Here is a 13,294-nt window from a genome sequence, read left to right on the forward strand (position 1 = left end):
GCCCGGCCCCCGCCCCACAGACAATGCCCGGCCCCCGCCCCACAGACAACGCCCGGCCGCCACCCCACAGACAATGCCCTACACTCTGGCCCGAATTCTGATGGGGCCAGTCCCTTCCCCCACTTCTATGCGATGTCTGCCTCAGGACCAGGCCTCGGAGCGGTGCGGGTCATACCTGGACGGTCTCCTGGTACCGGACCGTCACCTTCAGCTGCTCCTCCAGGCGGGTGTAACGCTCTCCCCAAAGCTTGTTCAGACTGTTCCAAATGCTAAAGATCTGCGGGGGAGGATCACACTGGATATAATGCATCTCATATATTCCAGGTCTGTGATACAGAACACGATGGATGTGACCTGAGAAGGGGGAGACACTGCCAGACCATTGGCCCTCTGTCCTCTCCTCCTCCAGACTCCTCTGTCCTCCTCCAGACTCCTCTGTCCTCTCCTCCTCCAGACTCCTCTGTCCTCCTCCAGACTCCTCTGTCCTCTCCTCCCTCCAGACTCCTCTGTCCTCTCCTCCCTCCAGACTCCTCTGTCCTCTCCTCCCCCTAGACTCCTATGTCCTCTCCTCCTCCAGACTCCTCTGTCCTCTCCTCCCTCCAGACTCCTCTGTCCTCTCCTCCCTCCAGACTCCTCTGTCCTCTCCTCCCTCCAGACTCCTCTGTCCTTTCCTCCCCCCAGACTCCTCTGTCCTCTTCTCCTCCAGACTCCTCTGTCCTCTCCTCCCCCCAGACTCCTCTGTCCTCTCCTCCTCCAGACTCCTCTGTCCTCTCCTCCCCCCAGACTCCTCTGTCCTCTCCTCCCTCCAGACTCCTCTGTCCTCTCCTCCCTCCAGACTCCTCTGTCCTCTCCTCCCCCCAGACTCCTCTGTCCTCTCCTCCCCCCAGACTCCTCTGTCCTCTCCTCCCCCCAGACTCCTCTGTCCTCTTCTCCTCCAGACTCCTCTGTCCTCTCCTCCCTCCAGACTCCTCTGTCTTCTCCTCCCTCCAGACTCCTCTGTCCTCTCCTCCTCCCAGACTCCTCTGTCCTCTTATCCTCCAGACTCCTCTGTCCTCTCCTCCCTCCAGACTCCTCTGTCCTCTCCTCCCTCCAGACTCCTCTGTCCTCTCCTCCCTCCAGACTCCTCTGTCCTCTCCTCCCTCCAGACTCCTCTGTCCTCTCCTCCCCCCAGACTCCTCTGTCCTCTCCTCCCTCCAGACTCCTCTATCCTCCCCTCCCTCCAGACTCCTATGTCCTCCCCTCCCTCCAGACTCCTCTGTCCTCTCCTCACCCCAGACTCCTCTGTCCTCTCCTCACCCCAGACTCCTCTGTCCTCTCCTCCCCCCAGACTCCTATGTCCTCCCCTCCCTCCAGACTCCTCTGTCCTCTCCTCACCCCAGACTCCTCTGTCCTCTCCTCCCTCCAGACTCCTCTGTCCTCTCCTCCCCCCAGACTCCTATGTCCTCCCCTCCCTCCAGACTCCTCTGTCCTCTCCTCACCCCAGACTCCTCTGTCCTCTCCTCCCTCCAGACTCCTCTGTCCTCTCCTCACCCCAGACTCCTCTGTCCTCTCCTCCCCCCAGACTCCTCTGTCCTCTCCTCCCTCCAGACTCCTCTATCCTCTCCTCCCACTAGACTCCTATGTCCTCCCCTCCCTCCAGACTCCTCTGTCTTCTCCTCTCTCCAGACTCCTCTGTCCTCTCCTTCCCTCAGATTCCTCTGTCCTCTCCTTCCCCCAGACTCCTCTGTCCTCTCCTCCCTCCAGACTCTTCTGACCTCTCCTCCCTCCAGACTCTTCTGACCTCTCCTCCCTCCAGACTCTTCTGACCTCTTCTCCCTCCAGACTCTTCTGACCTCTCCTCCCTCCAGACTCTTCTGACCTCTCCTCCCTCCAGACTCTTCTGACCTCTCCTCCCTCCAGACTCTTCTGACCTCTCCTCCCTCCAGACTCTTCTGACCTCTCCTCCCTCCAGACTCTTCAGACCGCTCCTCCCGCCAGACTCTTCAGACCGCTCCTCCCGCCAGACTCTTCAGACCGCTCCTCCCGCCAGACTCTTCAGACCGCTCCTCCCGCCAGACTCTTCAGACCGCTCCTCCCGCCAGACTCTTCAGACCTCTCCTCCCGCCAGACTCTTCAGACCTCTCCTCCCGCCAGACTCTTCAGACCTCTCCTCCCGCCAGACTCTTCAGACCTCTCCTCCCGCCAGACTTTTCTGTCCTCTCCACCCTCCAGACTTTTCTTTCCTCTCCACCCTCCAGACTCTTCTGACCTCTCCTCCCTCCAGACTCTTCTGACCTCTCCATCCTCCAGATTCTTCTGACCTCTCCTCCCTCCAGACTCTTCTGTCCTTTCCTCCCTCCAGACTCTTCTGACCTCTCTTCCCTCCAGACTCTTCTGTCCTCTCCTCCCTCCAGACTCTTCTGACCTCTCCTCCCTCCAGACTCTTCTGACCTCTCCTCCCTCCAGACTCTTCTGTCCTCTCCTCCCTCCAGACTCTTCTGTCCTCTCCTCCCTCCAGACTCTTCTGTCCTCTCCATCCTCCAGACTCTTCTGACCTCTCCATCCTCCAGACTCTTCTGTCCTTTCCTCCCTCCAGACTCTTCTGACCTCTCTTCCCTCCAGACTCTTCTGTCCTCTCCACCCTCCAGACTCTTCTGACCTCTCTTCCCTCCAGACTCTTCTGACCTCTCCTCCCTCCAGACTCTTCTGACCTCTCCTCCCTCCAGACTCTTCTGTCCTCTCCACCCTCCAGACTTTTCTGTCCTCTCCTCCCTCCAGACTCCTCTGGACACTTATCCCCTGATGTAGCCTCCGGTGGATTTTCGCAGATACATGCCCCGGTCCTGAGTTCGGGGCCATCGGCCTCTTCTTACCTCGTCCAGGCTCTTGGTCACGTCAGGTTTGTCCACGTCTCCACAGGACGACATGAGCTCCACTCCCAGCGACCCCAGCGTGTCCAGGTCATTTTGCAGATTGTCGATGTCCTCCCGCAGAGCCTGACAACAGAGAATCCAGCTGGTTAGAGGCCGGGCAGCAGATGATGCGGATGTCACCGCCCATGTCGGGGTCGCTGTGAGTGCAGGGGTCGCAGATGAGTGCAGGGGACATTGTGAGAGCAGGGGTAGCAGATGAGTGCAGGGGACATTGTGAGTGCAGGGGTCGCAGATGAGTGCAGGGGACATTGTGAGTGCAGGGGTCGCAGGTGTGTGCAGGGGTCGCAGGTGTGTGCAGGGGTCGCTGTGAGGGCAGGGGTCGCAGGTGTGTGCAGGGGTCGCAGGTGAGTGCAGGGGTCGCAGGTGAGTGCAGGGGTCGCAGGTGAGTGCAGGGGTCGCAGGTGAGTGCAGGGGTCGCAGGTGAGTGCAGGGGTCGCAGGTGAGTGCAGGGGTCGCTGTGCTTGCAGGGGTCGCAGGTGTGTGCAGGGGTCGCTGTGAGTGCAGGGGTCGCAGGTGAGTGCAGGGGTCGCAGGTGTGTGCAGGGGTGGCTGTGAGTGCAGGGGTCGCAGGTGTGTGCAGGGGTCGCAGGTGTGTGCAGGGGTCGCAGGTGTGTGCAGGGGTCGCAGGTGTGTGCAGGGGTCGCAGGTGTGTGCAGGGGTCGCTGTGAATGCAGGGGTTGCAGGTGAGTGCAGGGGTCGCAGGTGTGTGCAGGGGTCGCAGGTGTGTGCAGGGGTCGCAGGTGAGTGCAGGGGTCGCAGATGAGTGCAGGGGACATTGTGAGTGCAGGGGTCGCAGATGAGTGCAGGGGACATTGTGAGTGCAGGGGTCGCAGATGAGTGCAGGGGTCGCAGGTGTGTGCAGGGGTCGCAGGTGTGTGCAGGGGTCGCTGTGAGGGCAGGGGTCGCAGGTGTGTGCAGGGGTCGCAGGTGAGTGCAGGGGTCACAGGTGAGTGCAGGGGTCGCTGTGTGTGCAGGGGTCGCAGGTGAGTGCAGGGGTCGCAGGTGAGTGCAGGGGTCGCAGGTGAGTGCAGGGGTCGCTGTGCTTGCAGGGGTCGCAGGTGTGTGCAGGGGTCGCTGTGAGTGCAGGGGTCGCTGTGAGTGCAGGGGTCGCAGGTGAGTGCAGGGGTCGCAGGTGTGTGCAGGGGTCGCTGTGAGTGCAGGGGTCGCAGGTGTGTGCAGGGGTCGCAGGTGTGTGCAGGGGTCGCAGGTGTGTGCAGGGGTCGCAGGTGTGTGCAGGGGTCGCAGGTGTGTGCAGGGGTCGCTGTGAATGCAGGGGTTGCAGGTGAGTGCAGGGGTCGCAGGTGTGTGCAGGGGTCGCAGGTGTGTGCAGGGGTCGCTGTGTGTGCAGGGGTCGCAGGTGTGTGCGGGGGTCGCAGGTGAGTGCGGGGGTCGCAGGTGAGTGAAGGGTTCGCAGGTGTATACAGGGGTCGCAGGTGAGTGCAGGGGTCGCAGGTGAGTGCAGGGGTCGCAGGTGAGTGCAGGGGTCGCAGGTGAGTGCAGGGGTCGCAGGTGAGTGCAGGGGTCGCAGGTGTGTGCAGGGGTCGCAGGTGTGTGCAGGGGTCGCAGGTGAGTGCAGGGGTCGCAGGTGAGTGCAGGGGTCGCAGGTGAGTGCAGGGGTCGCAGGTGAGTGCAGGGGTCGCAGGTGAGTGCAGGAGTCGCTGTGAGTGCAGGGGTCGCAGGTGTGTGCAGGGGTCGCTGTGAGTGCAGGGGTCATTGTGAGTGCAGGGGTCGCTGTGAGTGCAGGGGTCGCTGTGAGTGCAGGGGTCGCAGGTGAGTGCAGGGGTCGCAGGTGAGTGCAGGGGTTGCAGGTGAGTGCAGGGGTCGCTGTGAGTGCAGGGGTCGCAGGTGAGTGCAGGGGTTGCAGGTGAGTGCAGGGGTTGCAGGTGAGTGCAGGGGTCGCAGGTGAGTGCAGGGGTCGCTGTGAGTACAGGGGTCGCTGTGAGTGCAGGGGTCGGTGTGAGTGCAGGGGTCGCAGGTGTGTGCAGGGGTCGCTGTGAGTGCAGGGGACATTGTGATTGCAGGGGTCGCTGTGAGTGCAGGGGTCGCTGTGAGTGCAGGGGTCGCTGTGAGTGCAGGGGACATTGTGAGTGCAGGGGTCGCTGTGAGTGCAGGGGTCGCTGTGAGTGCAGGGGTCGCTGTGAGTGCAGGGGTCGCTGTGAGTACAGGGGTCGCAGGTGTGTGCAGGGGTCGCTGTGAGTGCAGGGGACATTGTGAGTGCAGGGGTCGCTGTGAGTTCAGGGGACATTGTGAGTGCAGGGGTCGCTGTGAGTGCAGGGGTCGCTGTGAGTGCAGGGGTCGCTGTGAGTGCAGGGGTCGCTGTGAGTGCAGGGATCGCAGGTGAGTGCAGGGATCGCAGGTGAGTGCAGGGATCGCAGGTGAGTGCAGGGATCGCAGGTGAGTGCAGGGATCGCAGGTGAGTGCAGGGATCGCAGGTGTGTGCAGGGATCGCTGGTGTGTGCAGGGATCGCTGGTGTGTGCAGGGATCGCTGGTGTGTGCAGGGGTCGCAGGTGAGTGCAGGGGTCGCAGGTGTGTGCAGGGGTCGCTGTGAGCGCAGGGGTCGCAGGTGAGTGTAGGGGTCGCAGGTGAGTGCAGGGGTCACTGTGAGTGTAGGGGTCGCAGGTGAGTGTAGGGGTCGCAGGTGAGTGTAGGGGTCGCAGGTGAGTGCAGGGGTCGGTGTGAGTGCAGGGGTCGGTGTGAGTGCAGGGGTCGCAGGTGAGTGTAGGGGTCGCTGGTGTGTGCAGGGGTCGCTGTGAGCGCAGGGGTTGCAGGTGAGTGCAGGGGTCGCAGGTGAGTGCAGGGGTCGCAGGTGAGTGTAGGGGTCGCAGGTGAGTGTAGGGGTCGCAGGTGAGTGCAGGGGTCACTGTGAGTACAGGGGTCGCAGGTGTGTGCAGGGGTCGCTGTGAGTGCAGGGGACATTGTGAATGCAGGGGTCGCTGTGAGTGCAGGGGTCGCTGTGAGTGCAGGGGTCGCTGTGAGTGCAGGGGTCGCAGGTGAGTGCAGGGATCGCAGGTGAGTGCAGGGATCGCAGGTGTGTGCAGGGGTCGCTGGTGTGTGCAGGGGTCGCAGGTGAGTGCAGGGGTCGCAGGTGTGTGCAGGGGTCGCTGTGAGCGCAGGGGTCGCAGGTGAGTGCAGGGGTCGCAGGTGAGTGTAGGGGTCGCAGGTGAGTGTAGGTGTCGCAGGTGAGTGCAGGGGTCACTGTGAGTGCAGGGGTCGCAGGTGAGTGTAGGGGTCGCAGGTGAGTGCAGGGGTCGCAGGTGAGTATAGGGGTCGCAGGTGAGTGTAGGGGTCGCAGGTGAGTGCAGGGGTCACTGTGAGTGCAGGGGTCGCAGGTGAGTGTAGGGGTCGGTGTGAGTGCAGGGGTTGGTGTGAGTGCAGGGGTTGCAGGTGAGTGTAGGGGTCGGTGTGAGTGCAGGGGTCACTGTGAGTGCAGGGGTCGCAGGTGAGTGTAGGGGTCGGTGTGAGTGCAGGGGTCGCAGGTGAGTGCAGGGGTTGCAGGTGAGTGCAGGGGTTGCAGGTGAGTGTAGGGGTCGCAGGTGAGTGTAGGGGTCGCAGGTGAGTGCAGGGGTCGCAGGTGAGTGCAGGGGTCGCAGGTGAGTGCAGGGGTCGCAGGTGAGTACAGGGGTCGCAGATGAGTGCAGGGGTCAATGTGAGTGCAGGGGTCAATGTGAGTGCAGGGGTCGGTGTGAGTGCAGGGGTCGGTGTGAGTGCAGGGGTCGCAGGTGAGTGTAGGGGTTACACATGAGTGCAGGGGTCGCTGTGAGTGCAGGGGTCGCTGTGAGTGCAGGGGTCGCTGTGAGTGCAGGGGTCGCAGGTGTATGTGCGGCCTCCGGTGAGAGACCATCCTCTGCCCTCCGTTGGCCGCTCCCTGATTCCTACCTGCATGGCATCGAGTCGGGTCCTGATGGAGTCCGGATCAGAGGCCGGCTCCTCTGTGTCCAGAACCATTTGTTGGGTGTCGCCGAGGGTCAGAGCCAAATCTGAGAGTCCGTTCCAGAAGCGTTCGGCCAACATTAGGAGCCCGGAGAGCCAGTGGTCCCGCTCCGCTGCCCGGCCACACAAGCGCTGCCACTGTGCCTGCAGCTCCGCGGTGCGGTGCGTGACCCCTGAAATACAAGCAGAGCTGAGCGCCGGCCGGTGGGTGGAAGCCCCACTAACCCTACAGAGGTCGGAGAGCCCAGATGTCGGTACCTTGTGGCTCCTCTGCCTGATCTGGAAGGCTGGAGATTAGCTCTGCAGCCTGCTTGCTGATGGTCTCCAGAGCCATCCCTAGCTTCTCCAGCTCGGCCTGCACTTGGCCGCTCTCTCGGAGCTGCTCGCGGATTCGAGACGGCTCCCCACGGACAGAAGCCGAGTTCTGCATCCGGTCCCCGAGTCTCTCCAGGCCGTCACTCATCATGTCGAGCCGCTCAGTAACCTATGGGCAGAAGCAGCTCATTACTGCGGAGACCTACACTGAAGCCTCCTGAAGACCCTCTGTGCTGCTGTGAGTTCCCTGGGACTGGCTTCATCTATGGGGGGCTTTGTGCTGAGACCCCATTTCCAGGTTCCTCTAATGGCGTTCCCCTTCAGGTGTATGGCGACTCACCTGGCTGTATCTGGGGACCGTATCCTCCAGGATGGCGGCAGCCTGGCGCACAGCCTCTCGGATGGAGCAGTATTGTGTCTCTGCGGTCTCGAAGCGTCTCTGAAAGGCGGCCCCCTCCTCCGGGCACAGCTCCGACAGCTTACACGACACTCGGTGCAGCTTGGTGACCAGGGGCTTGTGCTCCGCGACCACCTCCCTCAGAGCCTGAGAGGACACAACGGGCGAAACAGGTGACAACACCGCCCCGGATCCCAGGAACCGCAAATGTTATGTGTGTGGAGGCTGCAGACCTCTGAGGACACGTGGGGCTGCACAATGCCAGGCTGCAGCTCGTAAGCACGTGTAGCTCACTCACCTGCAGATGCTGCTGCTGCTCTCTGATGTCGCGGTAGTTGCCGTAGTTTGCGGACAGTTGGGGTAGTTCTGCCTCCGCTTCCCGCATCCAGGGCAGCAGCTCGTCTTCTGCTTCGGAGAACTGTCCCAGCAGGGTCAGCACATGCTCCAGGGCAGGGGGCGAGGTGGTGACCTGCGCCGCTATCCGGGGGGACATCTCTTTAAGGGATTCCAAAGATGGCTGCCAAGAGATGAAATCACTAGCGGTGAGAAGAAACCCCAACATCTGGACAGAGGAGAAGGACTACAACCGCCACAGAGACAAGATCCTGCCCCGCTGCCTCCGATCCCCCGGACCACCCACCTGCAACAGAGACAACAACCTGCCCCGCTGCCTCTGACCCCCGGACCACCCACCTACAACCGCCACAGAGACAAGATCCTGCCCCGCTGCCTCCGATCCCCCGGACCACCCACCTGCAACAGAGACAAGATCTTGCCCCGCTGCCTCCGATCCCCCGGACCACCCACCTGCAACAGAGACAACAACCTGCCCCGCTGCCTCTGATCCCCCGGACACCCACCTACAGCTGCCACAGAGACAAGATCCTGCCCCGCTGCCTCCGATCCCGCGGACCACCCACCTGCAACAGAGACAAGAACCTGCCCCGCTGCCTCTGATCCCCCGGACCACCCACCTGCAACAGAGACAAGAACCTGCCCCGCTGCCTCTGACCCCCGGACACCCACCTACAGCTGCCACAGAGACAAGAACCTGCCCCGCTGCCTCCGATCCCCCGGACCACCCACCTGCAACAGAGACAAGAAGCTGCCCCGCTGCCTCCGATCCCCCGGACCACCCACCTACAACAGAGACAAGAATCTGCCCCGCTGCCTCTGACCCCCGGACCACCCACCTACAACCGCCACAGAGACAAGAACCTGCCCCGCTGCCTCCGATCCTGCGGACCACCCACCTGCAGCACAGACAAGAACCTGCCCCGCTGCCTCTGACCACCGGACCACCCACCTACAACCGCCACAGAGACAAGAACCTGCCCCGCTGCCTCTGATCCCGCGGACCACCCACCTGCAGCAGAGACAAGATCCTGCCCCGCTGCCTCCGATCCCGCGGACCACCCACCTACAACCGCCACAGAGACAAGATCCTGCCCCGCTGCCTCTGACCCCCCGGACACCCACCTACAACCGCCACAGAGACAAGAACCTGCACCACTGCCTCCGATCCCCCGGACACCCACCTACAGCTGCCACAGAGACAAGATCCTGCCCCGCTGCCTCTGATCCCCCGGACCACCCACATGCAACAGAGACAAGAACCTGCCCCGCTGCCTCCGATCCCGCGGACAACCCACCTGCAACAGAGACAAAAACCTGCCCCGCTGCCTCTGACCCCCGGACCACCCACCTACAACCGCCACAGAGACAAGAACCTGCCCCGCTGCCTCTGACCCCCGGACCACCCACCTACAACCGCCACAGAGACAAGAACCTGCCCCGCTGCCTCCGATCCCCCGGACCACCCACCTGCAACAGAGACAACAACCTGCCCCGCTGCCTCTGACCCCCGGACCACCCACCTACAACCGCCACAGAGACAAGAACCTGCCCCGCTGCCTCTGACCCCCGGACCACCCACCTACAACCGCCACAGAGACAAGAACCTGCCCCGCTGCCTCCGATCCCCCGGACCACCCACCTGCAACAGAGACAAGAACCTGCCCCGCTGCCTCCGATCCCCGGACCACCCACCTACAACCGCCACAGAGACAAGATCCTGCCCCGCTGCCTCTGATCCCCCGGACCACCCACCTACAGCTGCCACAGAGACAAGAACCTGCCCCGCTGCCTCTGACCACCGGACCACCCACCTACAACCGCCACAGAGACAAGAACCTGCCCCGCTGCCTCCGATCCCCCGGACCACCCACCTGCATCAGAGACAACAACCTGCCCCGCTGCCTCCGATCCCCCGGACACCCACCTACAACCGCCACAGAGACAAGAACCTGCCCCGCTGCCTCCGATCCCCCGGACCACCCACCTACAACCGCCACAGAGACAAGATCCTGCCCCGCTGCCTCCGATCCCGCGGACCACCCACCTGCAGCTGCCACAGAGACAAGATCCTGCCCCGCTGCCTCTGATCCCCCGGACCACCCACATGCAACAGAGACAAGAACCTGCCCCGCTGCCTCCGATCCCGCGGACCACCCACCTGCAACAGAGACAACAACCTGCCCCGCTGCCTCTGACCCCCAGACCACCCATCTACAACCGCCACAGAGACAAGAACCTGCCCCGCTGCCTCTGACCCCCGGACCACCCACCTACAACCGCCACAGAGACAAGAACCTGCCCCGCTGCCTCAGATCCCCCGGACCACCCACCTGCAACAGAGACAAGAACCTGCCCCGCTGCCTCTGACCCCCGGACCACCCACCTACAACCGCCACAGAGACAAGATCTTGCCCCGCTGCCTCTGATCCCCCGGACCACCCACCTACAGCTGCCACAGAGACAAGAACCTGCCCCGCTGCCTCTGATCCCCGGACCACCCACCTACAGCTGCCACAGAGACAAGAACCTGCCCCGCTGCCTCTGACCACCGGACCACCCACCTACAACCGCCACAGAGACAAGAACCTGCCCCGCTGCCTCCGATCCCCCGGACCACCCACCTGCATCAGAGACAAAAACCTGCCCCGCTGCCTCCGATCCCCCGGACACCCACCTACAACCGCCACAGAGACAAGAACCTGCCCCGCTGCCTCCGATCCCCCGGACCACCCACCTGCAGCTGCCACAGAGACAAGATCCTGCCCCGCTGCCTCTGACCACCGGACCACCCACCTACAACTGCCACAGAGACAAAAACCTGCCCCGCTGCCTCCGATCCCCCGGACACCCACCTACAACCGCCACAGAGACAAGAACCTGCCCCGCTGCCTCCGATCCCCCGGACCACCCACCTACAACCGCCACAGAGACAAGATCCTGCCCCGCTGCCTCCGATCCCGCGGACCACCCACCTACAGCTGCCACAGAGACAAGATCCTGCCCCGCTGCCTCTGATCCCCCGGACCACCCACCTACAACCGCCACAGAGACAAGATCCTGCCCCGCTGCCTCTGATCCCCCGGACACCCACCTAGAGCTGCCACAGAGACAAGAACCTGCCCCGCTGCCTCCGATCCCCCGGACCACCCACCTGCATCAGAGACAACAACCTGCCCCGCTGCCTCCGATCCCCCGGACACCCACCTACAACCGCCACAGAGACAAGAACCTGCCCCGCTGCCTCCGATCCCCCGGACCACCCACCTACAACCGCCACAGAGACAAGATCCTGCCCCGCTGCCTCTGATCCCCCGGACCACCCACATGCAACAGAGACAAGAACCTGCCCCGCTGCCTCCGATCCCGCGGACCACCCACCTGCAACAGAGACAACAACCTGCCCCGCTGCCTCTGACCCCCGGACCACCCACCTACAACCGCCACAGAGATAAGAACCTGCCCCGCTGCCTCCGATCCCGCGGACCACCCACCTGCAGCTGCCACAGAGACAAGATCCTGCCCCGCTGCCTCTGATCCCCCGGACCACCCACATGCAACAGAGACAAGAACCTGCCCCGCTGCCTCCGATCCCGCGGACCACCCACCTGCAACAGAGACAACAACCTGCCCCGCTGCCTCTGACCCCCGGACCACCCACCTACAACCGCCACAGAGACAAGAACCTGCCCCGCTGCCTCTGACCCCCGGACCACCCACCTACAACCGCCACAGAGACAAGAACCTGCCCCGCTGCCTCCGATCCCCCGGACCACCCACCTGCAACAGAGACAAGAACCTGCCCCGCTGCCTCTGACTCCCGGACCACCCACCTACAACCGCCACAGAGACAAGATCCTGCCCCGCTGCCTCTGATCCCCCGGACCACCCACCTACAGCTGCCACAGAGACAAGAACCTGCCCCGCTGCCTCTGACCACCGGACCACCCACCTACAACCGCCACAGAGACAAGAACCTGCCCCGCTGCCTCCGATCCCCCGGACCACCCACCTGCATCAGAGACAAAAACCTGCCCCGCTGCCTCCGATCCCCCGGACACCCACCTACAACCGCCACAGAGACAAGAACCTGCCCCGCTGCCTCCGATCCCCCGGACCACCCACCTACAACCGCCACAGAGACAAGATCCTGCCCCGCTGCCTCCGATCCCGCGGACCACCCACCTGCAGCTGCCACAGAGACAAGATCCTGCCCCGCTGCCTCTGACCACCGGACCACCCACCTACAACTGCCACAGAGACAAAAACCTGCCCCGCTGCCTCCGATCCCCCGGACACCCACCTACAACCGCCACAGAGACAAGATCCTGCCCCGCTGCCTCCGATCCCCCGGACCACCCACCTACAACCGCCACAGAGACAAGATCCTGCCCCGCTGCCTCCGATCCCGCGGACCACCCACCTACAGCTGCCACAGAGACAAGATCCTGCCCCGCTGCCTCTGATCCCCCGGACCACCCACCTACAACCGCCACAGAGACAAGATCCTGCCCCGCTGCCTCTGATCCCCCGGACACCCACCTAGAGCTGCCACAGAGACAAGAACCTGCCCCGCTGCCTCCGATCCCCCGGACCACCCACCTGCATCAGAGACAACAACCTGCCCCGCTGCCTCCGATCCCCCGGACACCCACCTACAACCGCCACAGAGACAAGAACCTGCCCCGCTGCCTCCAATCCCCCGGACCACCCACCTACAACCGCCACAGAGACAAGATCCTGCCCCGCTGCCTCTGATCCCCCGGACCACCCACATGCAACAGAGACAAGAACCTGCCCCGCTGCCTCCGATCCCGCGGACCACCCACCTGCAACAGAGACAACAACCTGCCCCGCTGCCTCTGACCCCCGGACCACCCACCTACAACCGCCACAGAGATAAGAACCTGCCCCGCTGCCTCTGACCCCCGGACCACCCACCTACAACCGCCACAGAGACAAGAACCTGCCCCGCTGCCTCCGATCCCCCGGACCACCCACCTGCAACAGAGACAAGAACCTGCCCCGCTGCCTCTGACCCCCGGACCACCCACCTACAACCGCCACAGAGACAAGATCCTGCCCCGCTGCCTCTGATCCCCCGGACCACCCACCTACAGCTGCCACAGAGACAAGAACCTGCCCCGCTGCCTCTGATCCCCGGACCACCCACCTACAGCTGCCACAGAGACAAGAACCTGCCCCGCTGCCTCTGACCACCGGACCACCCACCTACAACCGCCACAGAGACAAGAACCTGCCCCGCTGCCTCCGATCCCCCGGACCACCCACCTGCATCAGAGACAAAAACCTGCCCCGCTGCCTCCGATCCCCCGGACACCCACCTACAACCGCCACAGAGACAAGAACCTGCCCCGCTGCCTCC

The 13,294-nt window shown here is 63.6% G+C and overlaps 1 protein-coding gene across 3 annotated transcripts in view; it reads right to left on the reverse strand.

Moving 5' to 3' along the window:
* The window catches only part of LOC142316948 (microtubule-actin cross-linking factor 1, isoforms 6/7-like), a 204,694-nt gene that overhangs the window by 58,864 nt on the left and 132,536 nt on the right, over window positions 1-13,294 (reverse strand). For all 3 annotated transcript variants that reach the window (XM_075352764.1, XM_075352765.1, XM_075352766.1), the window contains exons 11-16: window positions 7,853-8,071; window positions 7,498-7,701; window positions 7,101-7,326; window positions 6,789-7,015; window positions 2,853-2,975; window positions 176-277 (exon numbers count right to left, since the gene is read on the reverse strand). In XM_075352764.1, coding sequence (XP_075208879.1) covers window positions 176-277; window positions 2,853-2,975; window positions 6,789-7,015; window positions 7,101-7,326; window positions 7,498-7,701; window positions 7,853-8,071 — 1,101 coding nt within the window. The remainder of the gene's footprint in view (window positions 1-175; window positions 278-2,852; window positions 2,976-6,788; window positions 7,016-7,100; window positions 7,327-7,497; window positions 7,702-7,852; window positions 8,072-13,294) is intronic.

This window comes from Anomaloglossus baeobatrachus, chromosome 6, assembly GCF_048569485.1.
Source record: "Anomaloglossus baeobatrachus isolate aAnoBae1 chromosome 6, aAnoBae1.hap1, whole genome shotgun sequence".
In the NCBI taxonomy this organism is placed as follows: domain Eukaryota; kingdom Metazoa; phylum Chordata; class Amphibia; order Anura; family Aromobatidae; genus Anomaloglossus; species Anomaloglossus baeobatrachus.